The sequence below is a fragment of the Onychostruthus taczanowskii genome, unplaced genomic scaffold, assembly GCF_017590055.1.
Source record: "Onychostruthus taczanowskii isolate IOZ18803 unplaced genomic scaffold, ASM1759005v1 scaffold5, whole genome shotgun sequence".
In the NCBI taxonomy this organism is placed as follows: domain Eukaryota; kingdom Metazoa; phylum Chordata; class Aves; order Passeriformes; family Passeridae; genus Onychostruthus; species Onychostruthus taczanowskii.
The window spans coordinates 11,847,365-11,859,972 of record NW_024502568.1 but is presented as its reverse complement, the minus strand read 5'-3'; the positions used below and the strand labels follow the sequence as shown (position 1 = coordinate 11,859,972).

The 12,608-nt window shown below is 41.1% G+C and overlaps 1 protein-coding gene across 15 annotated transcripts in view; it reads left to right on the top strand.

Moving 5' to 3' along the window:
* ABLIM1 (actin binding LIM protein 1) overlaps window positions 1-12,608 on the top strand; it is a 191,157-nt gene that overhangs the window by 46,866 nt on the left and 131,683 nt on the right. For 14 of the 15 annotated variants that reach the window (XM_041415813.1, XM_041415810.1, XM_041415809.1 and 11 more), the window contains exon 1: window positions 709-842. The exons of the other annotated variant lie outside the window; for it this stretch is intronic. In XM_041415813.1, the coding sequence (XP_041271747.1) occupies window positions 803-842 (40 nt within the window). In that variant the 5' untranslated portion in view covers window positions 709-802. Of the gene's footprint in view, window positions 1-708; window positions 843-12,608 lie in introns of those variants that run through there. 15 annotated transcript variants of the gene reach the window in all.

Below are 12,608 nucleotides of genomic sequence, written 5' to 3'. Positions count from 1 at the left end.
ACTGGAAGTAATTCTGGGAATGGTATTGCCAAGAGGATGTTACAAGGAGGTAGGGCAAACCCGATGGGTGCTGAGGATGTTGGACGCAAATCAATCAGAACAAAAAGATTCATTAATTCAGCTGCTGAAGGAACAGTTTGTCTCTGGGTATGTGCAAGTGCGTAGAAGGAAATGCCTGGAAGTCTGCACTTACAGTCAGCCTAATTGCCTCTGCTGGGAGGGGTGTTGTGGGAGCAGAGGGAAGATGCCTGGGACTTCAGTTTTCCCTGTTGTAAGTGTGTGTGAAAATGGGTAAAAGTGTTTCTTTCACAGCCTCTTCCTCCTTTTTTTAGGTGCAGTACAGCCATAAAACAGCAGCAGTGGAGTGGAGATGAGATGCAGAGTAGAACAGACAGAAAACAGTCTCAGGACAAAATCACCTCTGCTTGCAGTCAACCTTTAAGGCTGCTGGTTAGGATCCTTTTGTATGAAAAAGAAAGTTATCAATAACAGCAGCTGACTTGAGATGGTCAGAACATTATGTCATGTCATTGTTTGAAAGACAGCATACCAAGATCTCGATTAGTAATGGAATAATATCTAGAGGAAAATACTCACTCTTCCTTTAAACTGTTTGGGAACACAGACACACCTATTCTGCTTGGGCCACTCCCTTTCATGCTGTTCAACCCAGGAAATAGTAGGAGTGGAGCCACAGAGTGAGCCACCTCTGGAGGCTCTCACTAGTTCCTGCAGCTTGCCATCCGTTCTCTGTGAGGCTGTAGCTTTTGGGGTGCAGGAACAACACTGCCTGAGAGCACAAATGGAACTGGAAATACATCAGAGCTCTGCAAACGGCAAAGGTTTGTCCTGGACTGTTGCTCTGCTGTGTAAATCTCTAATGATAAGTGACAGGTTAAACCATCCACAGGACATTGGTTCTTGGATTTACAGAGGGAAATCAGGCTGAGGAACTTCTGTTGGACTGAAATAGGGTTCTTTCTGACAAGAAAAGCATTTTCTTTATTTTGGTTTGTTTTTCTTTACTGATTTAAGAGTTAAACACTGCCCCAGCCTGGTGTGCTTTATGAACAGTGGACTTTGTTACTTGGCTGAACAGTGTGTGCATGTACCCATGTGCTGCTCCTCTGGAATGGATATCTGAGCATGGGCAGAGCACAACTCAGTGGAATTAAACAGGCTTTTTATCCAGCTCTGATTCCCTGTGTATTTTTGTAAGAGATAATACACTGCTGTCTTTTGAAGTTTACCACTTTCTAGCTAAAGATGATGACAGCACGCTGGTGCTGTGGGGTGAGTCCTGCAAAAAGAGGTTTTAGAGTTCTGTAGTGGCAGGTGGCATAAGAGTTCAGAGTATTGCTAATTGATGCTTTGAAAGGAAAGCTGATAATGTGTCAGTGTTAGGGTGCTTTTGAGGGCAGATTGCTTTGGTGTTTAACCTCAGGAAGCCTTGTGCAATCTGTGTGTTACTGACTGAGCACACCTACGAGTTCTTGTCTGTCCTGCAGCCACCTGTCTGTCCCTGCTGCTGTCCCTGCACAGCACACAGGAGGGGTGGCTGCTCAGTGCCTCTTGCAGGTGTGTGCTGCCTTTCCCTGGCTCAGGGGTGACTGTGCAGCACAGGGTGCCAATCTGCAGCAACATGAAACAGGTTGAGACTCAAGGCACTTCTCTCCTACCCAGCTAAAGCACATTCAGCAGTTTTGGTGGTGAGTGATGCAGAGTGAATACTCTTTGTGTCCAAGAGGCATGCAAATCTTAGTTTGCTTAGTAAACATTCCTCTTTTTTTTTATGCCACAGTCTTAGATAAAGGTGGGGGAAGAGGCATAAGTATAAAAAGATATATTTTGCTTTCTTGGTAACTCAAGTGTGGGTAGCTGCTTTCTCTGCTATGCTTGGACAGATAAATAAACCCTTGGGGTGCCTGTTTGAATTCAGGGGTTAGAAGAAATAAAGTCTTGTTTTCTTCTTTGCATTGTCTCATCCAGTATTTGCCTCTTAAAAACAGATATCATCTACCTCTGTGGGTCAGGAGATTAAAAAATGTACAGATAGACATATTGAAGAATTGTGTACACCTCTCTATGAAAAGTGTCACTATACCTTAAAAAAAACCCAACAAAACAACAGAAAAATACAACTCAAGTTTTCTACCAACCGTAACAACAAAAACTTATGTTATCTTCCATTAGTAGTTAGTCTTTGTAGGCCAAACACCTAACCTAATGTTGATTTAGATACACCAGTTTTATTTCTGTCTTTCAATGTGGGCTGAATTCGGTGTGCAAAATTCCTTTTCCCATCCTTATTTCTTTCCTAATTTGTCTTTAAAATACTAATTTTTATTTATTTTAAAAAATATAAATTAATCTCCACAGTCTAAAATGCAATAGCATTTGGTTAAAATCAGCAGTTTCTGTATGTTCACAGGTGTGGCACTTGGGGACGTGGTTAGTGCTGGGTTAACAGTTGGACTCCATGATCCTGGAGATCCTTTCCACCCTAAATGATTCCGTGCTTCTCTGATTCTGTGATATTGCTGTGATGTGGGAAACACCACATCATTATGTGAATTTAATCAAATGAATATGTGATCCCTTGGTCCTGTGGGGATTCATTATAGTGAGGTTAGGCTGAATCTCTGGTTCTCTCTCCTGACCAGATACTCTGAGAACTGGGAAAACCTTGCTTGAACCTCTGCCTGCCTTGGTTGGTGCTGGTGATCTCCTGGGTGGGGATGGAAATCTCTTCTCTCTGCTGGGTCCTAGGAGATGAACTCGTGATTGCCACACTGAGAAAGCACAGAGGAGACAATTGATCCTCCTCCCTCCTGCTCTGTAGGTGTTTGCACTTTCCCTTCCCTAGCGTTAGCAGGGGAGTCAAGCTGTCTTGAAATCTAATATATAGAGAGATAGTTGCTTGTCATTTCATTGAAATTCATAATGAAAACAGGTTGTTTAGTTTGACTTCTATTTTTAATCAGTTTCCCTAGCTGGCTTTTCTCATTCCAGAAAAATGATCCCCTGATTCTCTTTGTCAGCTGTCCATATTGAGGTGGAAGGCTTGACCTCATTCTGATGATAGCCCAGTAAGCAGCAGGAGAACTGAATTTTCTTTGCTTGTTCAGAATCAATTAATTGACTCCAGGAACAGTGCTGTGAGGATCTGGATTTCAAAGAAAGCATAAATGTTGGGGGGAAAACTCAATAACAATCAGAAAACCACGACAAAATGGTGCATTATCTTCTAATTCATTCACAGTTAAAGAGAAAATAACTGGAAGCTGCCACTAGTTTTAGTCTGAAAATATGCACAACATATGTTTATAACATAAGGTTTTCTACTGATAAACGCTGTTGTGATCAGCACCTGTTTTAACTGATTCATCTGAAAATTTTGCTTAGTGCTGCTTAAAGAAGTTCATCAATCAGTTTTTATTCACACAACCTGACAGGTTGGCTGGCTTGCCTACTTTCTTTAATTATTTTTGTTATTGCTTAGCTCTTCTTAATTGCAGAACTATTTCTCAATCAAACCAAGGCAAAACTCTGACTAAAAAAATTGAAGAAGCCTAGAGAGTGTTAATACCAGAAGGGATTTTGAAGCTGAACTGCATGGAAAAAGGATTTTTTTTCTTTTGGTCATTGATTTGTGTCAGTGGTAAATCTGTGTATTAAACAAATACCACAGTGGTAACGTCAACATAAATAAAAGGAAACTTAAGTTTTGCTCTAGGCTGAGGGAGTGTTTACACTTAAAAAACCCAAACCAACCACCCTCCTAGTATGTACTATTAATAGTTGTTTACATTCTACAGAAACTGAAGAATCAGGCATCTCATTCAGTTACATTCAGGCATGAAGTAACTGTCTAGATGCAATATTTAATGTCTTTTTAATACCAGGAAGTACAGAGATTCCCTGATGTTGGCTAAGAATGCAGCAGAAATCTTCCCTCAAAGATGGCCAGGGCCATCTTGACTTTATAATATGTTCTAGTTGCAATTAATTGAAAATTAATTTAAATCCTTCACTTGTGTTTAAAGTTCAGGTGCTGTAAAAATGATTTTTCTTAGTAGCCCATGACACATAAGACCTTAAAAAAATTAATTTATGGCATTTGATCTTGCAGTGGAAGGATAAGATCAAGAAATTATTGCTGAAGAAATACTGCAGTAAATCATTGTTGCAAATACACCATGGTAAACATCAGTCAAGCAGTCAAAATAGTGGCCTTCAGTTCTTTGTGGGTGCTCCATTTGGCTCATTCACCATTCCAGTAATTTATGATATCACTGGAGTGATTTTTCCCACTATTGTAAGACCTTATTTCCTACTTCCTCTTGCAGAACTGTAGCTTGCTAGATTGTGAGTGCCCTCCACTACCACTGCAAGATCAAGACTCTTGATTTAATGCTGTCTTTGAATAACTCTCAAAGGATTTGATAGGCACAGCTTCACAGCACTGTACATGTCAGGGAAATATCCCAAGATATGGCTTGTCCTGCGTTGAGTGGCACTGGTAAAGATCAAACCCAGCTGTACCTGTTGCCAGATCAAGAGCATGTTTCCCCTTTTCTAGGTAGTGTCAGCTCTGGAAATTTGCTGTGTTTCTCTGACTGCTGCTTTTCCTGATGGTGCAAGACTACAGCTCTTGTTTGAGGAGTCCACTAAACCAGCAGTAAAATACAAGTGTTTGTGTAGCTATAAAATACCCAAGGGGATTGAAACCTCTCTTTATCAAATATTAGTTGGCATATGCTGTATGTTATTTCCTGCCATTAATAAATGGAAACAAACTCCAAGTGTTTTTTCTGTCCCATCAATGTGTTTTCAGATGTGTCCCTGCCTCAGTTCTGCCTGTACAGAATGTGATCCCTGTGAGAGAAGTGGGCTGCTCACAGAGTGATAATTTTGCTTAACTGACAGTTTCTTCATTTCTAACAGGGCTCTTGATCACTTGTGTGTGTGTGCAGCTGATTTAACCAGAAGATAGTGCTGACCACAAGAGGAAGGGTTCAACAGTGCAGTGGGATTTATTTAATTAGAAAACAAAGGTTAGCCAACACAGCATATTTAAAGCTGCTTTTATGAGGAATGTTGGCAGGGGATGAACTGATCTGATGTCATTTCTGGCATCCTGTAGCAGTGCCATACTTTCCACTATATAGAAAGGTAACCTCCTATTCTTAGTTGTGATGGACATTGACAAACAGTTTATACTGGCTTCTGGTAGGGGCTTAAAGTAGTCTTTATAGGACAAAGAAGGACTCTTTTAGAGCTTCACTGATGCTACAAGAGGGCAGTGTGACTGCAGGAGTTCTCCTTTTAGAGTTATGCTGTGCTCCAAGAATGGCTTTGGTGTTGGAGAATTTGGGAATTGAATGCAGCAAGAGAAATATTGAATTCTTCTGATCGTGTGTGTTGGTGCTACATCTACAGCAGATGATCTAGTGTTAGCAGAAAATGGGTAAAGTTAAAATAACATGTTCAGGAAGCCCTGCAGTGATCTAGAGAAGAATTTCTTCTGGTGTAATTCTTTACTCAAATTCAGCATTTTCGTAAAATTGCCATGTATGTTTCTGTAATTGTGTGACATGTCAGAAGAGACTATAATGATAGCCAGATTATTTCAATAAATGAAAAGAGGAGTGGTGCTTGTTTTGATGTCATGCTTGTAACACGTCACTCTTTACAAAGGTACAGGAAATAGACTGAGGAATGAAAGATCTCTGAGGTTTCAACTTTGATCTCTTTGCTTCCCAACATATTTCTGTCTCAGTTACTATGAAGTCTACATTGTGAAGAGGATGTTACAAGGAGTTTCTTCTCTCACCTAGAAGTGTCAAAGTTCAGGAAAGGAAAAGTAAAGAAAAGAGTATGATTAAAGGAATTACATTAATCTTGAAAGTCTTTGCTCTGTTTAAATAAAAGACACCTAAGCATTGCTGAGGAGTAGGAAAAAATCTTCCTGCTGAAGACCTGAAGAACTGCCAGCTTCTGCCAGGATCCTTTTGGCTAATTGTTCCCTGGAGTGGCTTAGGCACCTCTTTGACTTCAAGCATAGAGCTCAGCCCCACAGAAGTCGTGGGATTATTTGTAAACTTTGGGATAGAAAAGTGCTTGGATTGTGTTGTTGAGTCAGTCATACAGAGTCTTGGGGGTGGAGCAGTTTTTGTATTTATATTTCATACAGCTTTCACGGTATCTTGCCTATGAAAGGGCATCAGTTGTCAGCAATTACACTTGGCTTTTTTTTGTATATGCAAGTAAAAAGAATTTGGTTTGCTGTAAGAATCCATAGTGCACTGTTCTTGACATTGTAGATCAATAGATTAGCCTTGTGCTGCCAGGAAATAAAATGCTGAGCCATCTCATCTTCTAATAATGCAACAGACAGGTCCATTAATGCACACACTGTTATTTTATGTCTGAAAATAGATGTGAACGGAGATACTTTTTCCATGACTATTCTGAAATAAACATTGGAATGGAAAAAGTAAGGTAAATATCCTTTGGTTGTATCAGGCCTTTTGTCATAACCTAACTCTTCTACTCACAGTGACCACAGTAACAGTGATTCTGCCTGTTTGGGGAGGAATAACTAAAAATGGAATTTTCAGATGGGAGAAGATTTACAGAATTAACTCTTTGCCTTTCTTGGTTTTCTGTGGAAAATAAGCACTTTTAGTGTTAAATAAGGAATACAATCTGTTGGAAAATCATTGAGAAATACAGATGAAGTTGGGAGGTAATGGTGATCAAGGAGAAGCACTCAGCTATGCTTTATATGTCCTCTTTTTTAATGCTGACCAGTCACTCCCTAGTGTTATTATCTGTGGTACTTCTATAGTTTCCATTATCACAGGATCTGAAAACTTCAGTCTTTAATGTACCTATTGTTACAAATCCCTTGTGAGGGGAAAGTGATAGGGGGAAATACAATGAAAGAGATTAAGGGAATGGCTCAGGGATGAAGAGCAAGTCTGTGGGAGTGCAGAGACAGCAGATTTCCCAAATCCTGTGTTAAGGCTTCCAGAGGTAGTAGACTAGCTGACAGTATTAGGGTTTTTTTTTTTTCCCCTAATGTGATTTAAACAGTTCATTTAGTGATTGATTTTTCTGTGTAGTGTTTTTCTTCATACTATTTCAGCCCAGCTAATAATTTCACGTGAAGGTAGATGGCTGGTGTTGCTCTCCTTTGTCCAAGAAAAAGATCATAAGATGTAATCTCAAGCATATTGTTTGGATATTTTTGTTTGTTTAATCTTTCTGCTCACTGCTTTGCTGAAGGATAAACTTGGTGGTTGTTGGGGACTGGGGAAGTGAGTCAGATTCAGTTTCTGAGCACAGAGCAAAGGGAAAAGCATTCCCAAGAGCTTGTTGTGCTGCCTGTCCAGCGTTACAATGCACTGCAAAGCTGGGCTTTGTTACCAAAGGCTCGTGTGCCATGGAAGTTATCATACATAGTTGATAACAGGAAGCAGAGCACAATGCTTTAATTCAGCTGAAAGATTTTGCAAATGTCATCAGCTGGGAAAGGAAATTGTCACAGTGTGGTTTTAGTTAAGTCTGAGATAGAAATGCAGTTGTGTTTTCTCTTGCGTTTTTTTCTCTGTTACAAATTGTAACAGGAGAATAAAGGGCAAAGTGATGTTTCATGTATGCTTTGGAATGAATACCAAGAAACCAGTACATAAAATAACATTTGCTTTCTTATTTCCAAGTTGGTTTAACAGAAGGGCTTGTGCATGCAGATCTTGCTGTTGATGTATAAAACAGGTCTGATTTTCAGTGTGCCACCTGGAGAGATCCCCAGGTGGTTTTTCAAAGAGAAGAAGTTAGACTGTACAAATGTAGCTACACCCTATTCAGACTTGAACTTGATACTGTCCTTTCACACAGACATTGACAGACTTCATGGGCTGGACAGACTTTGTAGCAGTTTTTGAATTTGCATGTGTGTGCTGCAGAAAGAAGCGTTTGATGGAGTTTGGCTAATGATTACTTAAAGGTCAGTTATAAAAGCAGTGGAAAAAAATGTCATGTGGCAGCTTGATAAGAAGCCTGTATGGGACACTAATGCTTAATTGTGTTGCTCAGCTGAGTTATAACACAGATCCTTTTACCTTTGATACCACTTTAACCTGAGTTAGCCCTTTCCAATTACCGTTTTTGGGTTTTTTTTTTTTTTTTTTTTTTTTTTTGCCAGTGCAGAGAAGCCTTGTGGCTTTGTGGTCTTTCTGTTCCTCCTGCCACAGGCAGAGTACAGCTTACCTTAGAGAACCTTGTGTGGGTTTAAACCAGAAACTAACTTGGTAGAGATTTGTGGACTGTATAATTCCCACCTCTGCAGGTTCTTCATAGCCTTTATCACAATAAAATATATTCATAGCTGTTTTTAACTATATCTTATGCTTTGCTAGACGGTAAACTGTTGAAGCAATATAAAATATTAGTAACTAGGAAGTAATATTAGATATTAGTAACTACTTTTCAATCTGTAGTGAATAAAATGTGCATCTTGATGTACTGGCATAAATCTCTCTTTGAAGTGTCTGCTTAGCACTACCAGTGCTTTATGTGGCCATCAGCAGTACTTACATGAGCTCTGCTAAATGGTTTTTCATGGGTGGATACGGTCTCAGTGAGGAAGCAGGACAGAAAACAAGTGTAGTGTACCTGGAGCATATTTGCTTGTGAGGAACACTTGTTCTTCACTGCTCATCACCACCTGAGTCCAGAGAGTTCAGGCAAGCCATTCTGCAGTGTTTATCCAGGCAGGTGTCATTGCCATTGGTGTGACTGGTAGTGGATTTCCTCAGAGGAGCAGAGCAGTCAGGTGTGTGTGGCCACTGCAGTGTCTGGCAGCAGGACTGCTGAGTCAGCTCTTGTGTGTTTTCTTCTCAGCCAGGAACACAACAAGATTAGATGGGCCTCATGCTGCCGTGAGTGAGCTGAGAAAACACCCTGTTCCTGTTGCTCCTGGCTGTGGTGCTTCAGCTCTTCTAAGATGTAGTGTGCTGGAAGTTTCCAGAAAACACGGCAGTGTTTGTGCCTGGGCTCTGCCGGGGTTCTGAGTTCCCAGAAGATGGATAGCACTGAGAAGTGGGGCATGGCAGTGTGTGATAAGCTAGTGGTGTTCTTGTAGCAGGGGACATGCCTGCTTGCAGGAGTATAATGGAATCGCAGCATTCCATGGGCTGAGCTGGGCTGGGGGAACCATCAATGGCCCTCTAGTAAAACCCTTCTGCAGTGAGCAGGAACATCTTCCACTGGATCAGGGTGCTCAGAGTCCAATCTGACCTGGCCTTGAATGACTCCAGGGATAGGGCATCCACCACCTCTCTGGGCAGGCTGTGTTTCACCACCCTCATTGGGTGCACTTGACCCCACTGTCCATATGAAACCACTAATCAGTGCAAAATAACACATTTTAGTAGTGGTGGTAATTCTGTTTCTGGGTTTAAGCTAGGGGAACATTTAAATGTCTCTCTGCCCTGAGCATAATCCCCACAAAATTTCCTCTTGTGCAGCAAGAGAATGGATTTTGTTTCCATTTGAAAATAATTTCTGTAAACTATTGGAATAAAATAGCTGAGATACTTTTTAAGGACTAAAACATGATTACTCCAAAAGCCACAAAATAGCTTTGCACTGCCGGTTTTTAAAGCTCAGCAAATTTTATGTAGTACCTGAATTATTAATGGAGATGAATTGGAAGAGGAAGATCTCTCATCAGCCTTAAACAAGCAGTAGTTGGTTGACTTTGCAGAGAGAGGCAGCTCTTGCTGAAGCCATGAGTGAGCAGCTCCTGGGTGAGGAGCCCTATGGGCTGAAGGGCTTCTGTCAGTGTGCCCAGAAGATGACTGCCTGCTTTGGACACTTAGGTAACAAAATTAAAATGTGCATGTGGATTTTCTGGTCTTCATTATGTGGATGAAGTTTACAGTAAATAGCTGAGTGTTTGTACATCAGCCTGCAGTCTTGAGTAAGTAAATAATGGGTGCCAAAAGTGGAAAAAGGTGAATGTGTGGAGTGATTTTACCACAAGTAAAGTTTTGCTTCTTTTTCCTGAGTGTGGATTTGAATATTGGATTTTTTTTTCCTTTTTTTTGCTGTTATCTGTTGGTTTAGTTATTTTATTGCTTGGATAATTATATTTCATAGTAAAAGTAGATAGAGTGCTTGCTCATTTTTCATTTAGATGCAGGCCCTTTTTTCCTCTCAATGTCTTTGAGAATTCTTATATGGAGAAGGTAATCCTGATAATCCTGTTGCCTTGGACAGATGCATGAAACATTGTTTGGGGCTATCTACCTGTGCAATAGCTACCATTACCTTCTGAAGTGGTATGGTGAGGGAAAAGGAAAATTTCATTTTGTTTTACCTTGTTTCCTGTATTTTTGTTTTGATTATTTTTTGCAGCTAGGTTTTGCTGAACTGGTGTGACTGACGTCAGTTTCTTGGGTTTCTGATTGGGTTGTTTTTTGCTTTCAAACTAAAATCACACTGAAATGCATTTGCAAGAAGTTTAACTCTGATGGCAGAAGAAATTAAGACAGCATTAGTGCACTACACATTTCTGCTGAAGGGCAAGTCTAATCCTCAGTGCTTCTCTGAAACATGGAGGGATATTTCCTCTTCTATGTATTTAGCCTTTGGTGTCTGATTTTTACTATTATTCACTGCTTGCTCTTCTGTTTCTTAATTTATTTGTGGATTACAGTCAATTTTTTTGTTACTTTTGTTCTTGAAATATTAGAGATGCTTCTATTCCTGGTTGAATATGAAACATGCATGTATTTTTATCATCCAGGCAGCCAGTTGGCGTGGTGAATTCAGAGGGGATTGAATAAGAAATGGTCTTGAGACAGCTGGAAATATTTATAAATAAAATATTTATAAAGGTGGAAATGAGATAAAATATTTAAAGTAGCTGTTCTGCATAATTCCTGTCTCCTATCCAGCCAGCCCCCTGTGAAAACTGTCAGTCTGGAAAGTGCCCATGCCTCACACTGTGCTCTGTGAAGGCTGGAGATCCCAGCACTGACTGCTTGGATTAGACACAGCTTTGAATTGGCAGTGATTTAAACAGGTTTTGCTACTTGGCAGATCCTGAGAACACTTCCTCAACACTAGTTCTGAGCTGAGTACCCTGGATTCCTGAGACTTTCTTTCAGAAAACATAAAGACAGGGTTGTGCCCCTGTGATTCCTGCCTTTTTCTTTTCTTTTCGCAAGAACATCAGAAATCAACCTATACCACTTAATTGAATGCTTAAGTGGCAGCATTGCCATTGTCTTTTTGATTCAGGCTAAGGCTAAATCCCAGAGTTTAGTGACTGGGTTCTATGAGGCTGTCCCAGGCCTTGTCCTTTGCCTTGGACACAAGGATGTGCTACAAACAGTCCTTCATCTGACCTGGAAGCCACTGTGATGCCTCCTGGCCTTGTTTTGCTTATTTCTACTGCTTGTCCCTTTGTATTATATATTGGCAGGATTGAGGCTTTTGGAGACAAATACTGTACTTAAAAAAAAAAAAAAATCCAAAAATCATATTGCTTTGTGAGCAGCTGGCAAGGTGCAGTTCTCAGACAGTGACAGCAACAGCCAGGGCTGGAAAGGGGCAGCATTAGAGAAGTCTGCCTCAGGGGAAGGAGGATCTTATTTTTAATTAAGCAGGATGTTTCTGCAGTGACATGTTAGGGTCACTAAATCCTGTTCCATTGTCCCCCACCAGTTTTGCTGGTGGAAGGACACTGGATTGTGCTGCACTGTTGGATAGATCATCAGACTCTTCTACAGTGGTCACAGGCTGAGTGCTTCTGTAGTGGATATACAGGTCATACTGGTTTAGTTCTTACTGCAAGAGCTGGTGTAATGAAAGTCTTGGTGAGCAGAGCTGGAGGTTGGAATCAGCATGGGCACAGCAGAAAATGGGGAGTCAGCTTTAAACCAGTGTGTTCAAACTCCGGTGTAAGGACGGACTTCTCTTCTGGGTATTAGGCAGCCAAGCTTTAGCAAGTGTTGCCGCAGCTGGAACAGTTTCTGCTCACCCTTCTGCTCTCTGAGGATTGATTGCAGCAGAGTCAGTGTCTGGGCAGTGTTTGCCTCTCCTCCAAGGGCAAAGTCCACCTTGACGTGTCCATGGGGCTGGATGGCTGGCACTGCTCTGTCAGGTGTCAACATCCTCCAGGGATTACCCAGCAGCAAATGGCACTCTCAGACTGAGGGATCCTTGGGCTGACTCACCCAGCCCCTCCTGTGAGCTGTCCCTCTGCTTCAGGCTCTGAATGGAGATCCACCCTCCATTCCTCCTCCTTCTACCACTGGTAGAAGCCTTGGGATTTCCAGAGCTGGCTCTTCCACTGAGGGGCTGTGGAGTGCAGGTCAGTAGGTTGAGAAATCTGGGAGAGAATGAAAAATTGCCGCAAAGCTTCATTTCCTCTGAGGAATGCTTAAAACATGGCATTTGCTGAGATCTCTGATCTGATACGAGATACTCTAAGGCAGAACTGGAGTTGCTGTATCTATTGAGCCAGCTCTTCCTCACATACACATTAGCATCACCCCACTAAAATTAGTACAGATTTATTCTGGCTTGTC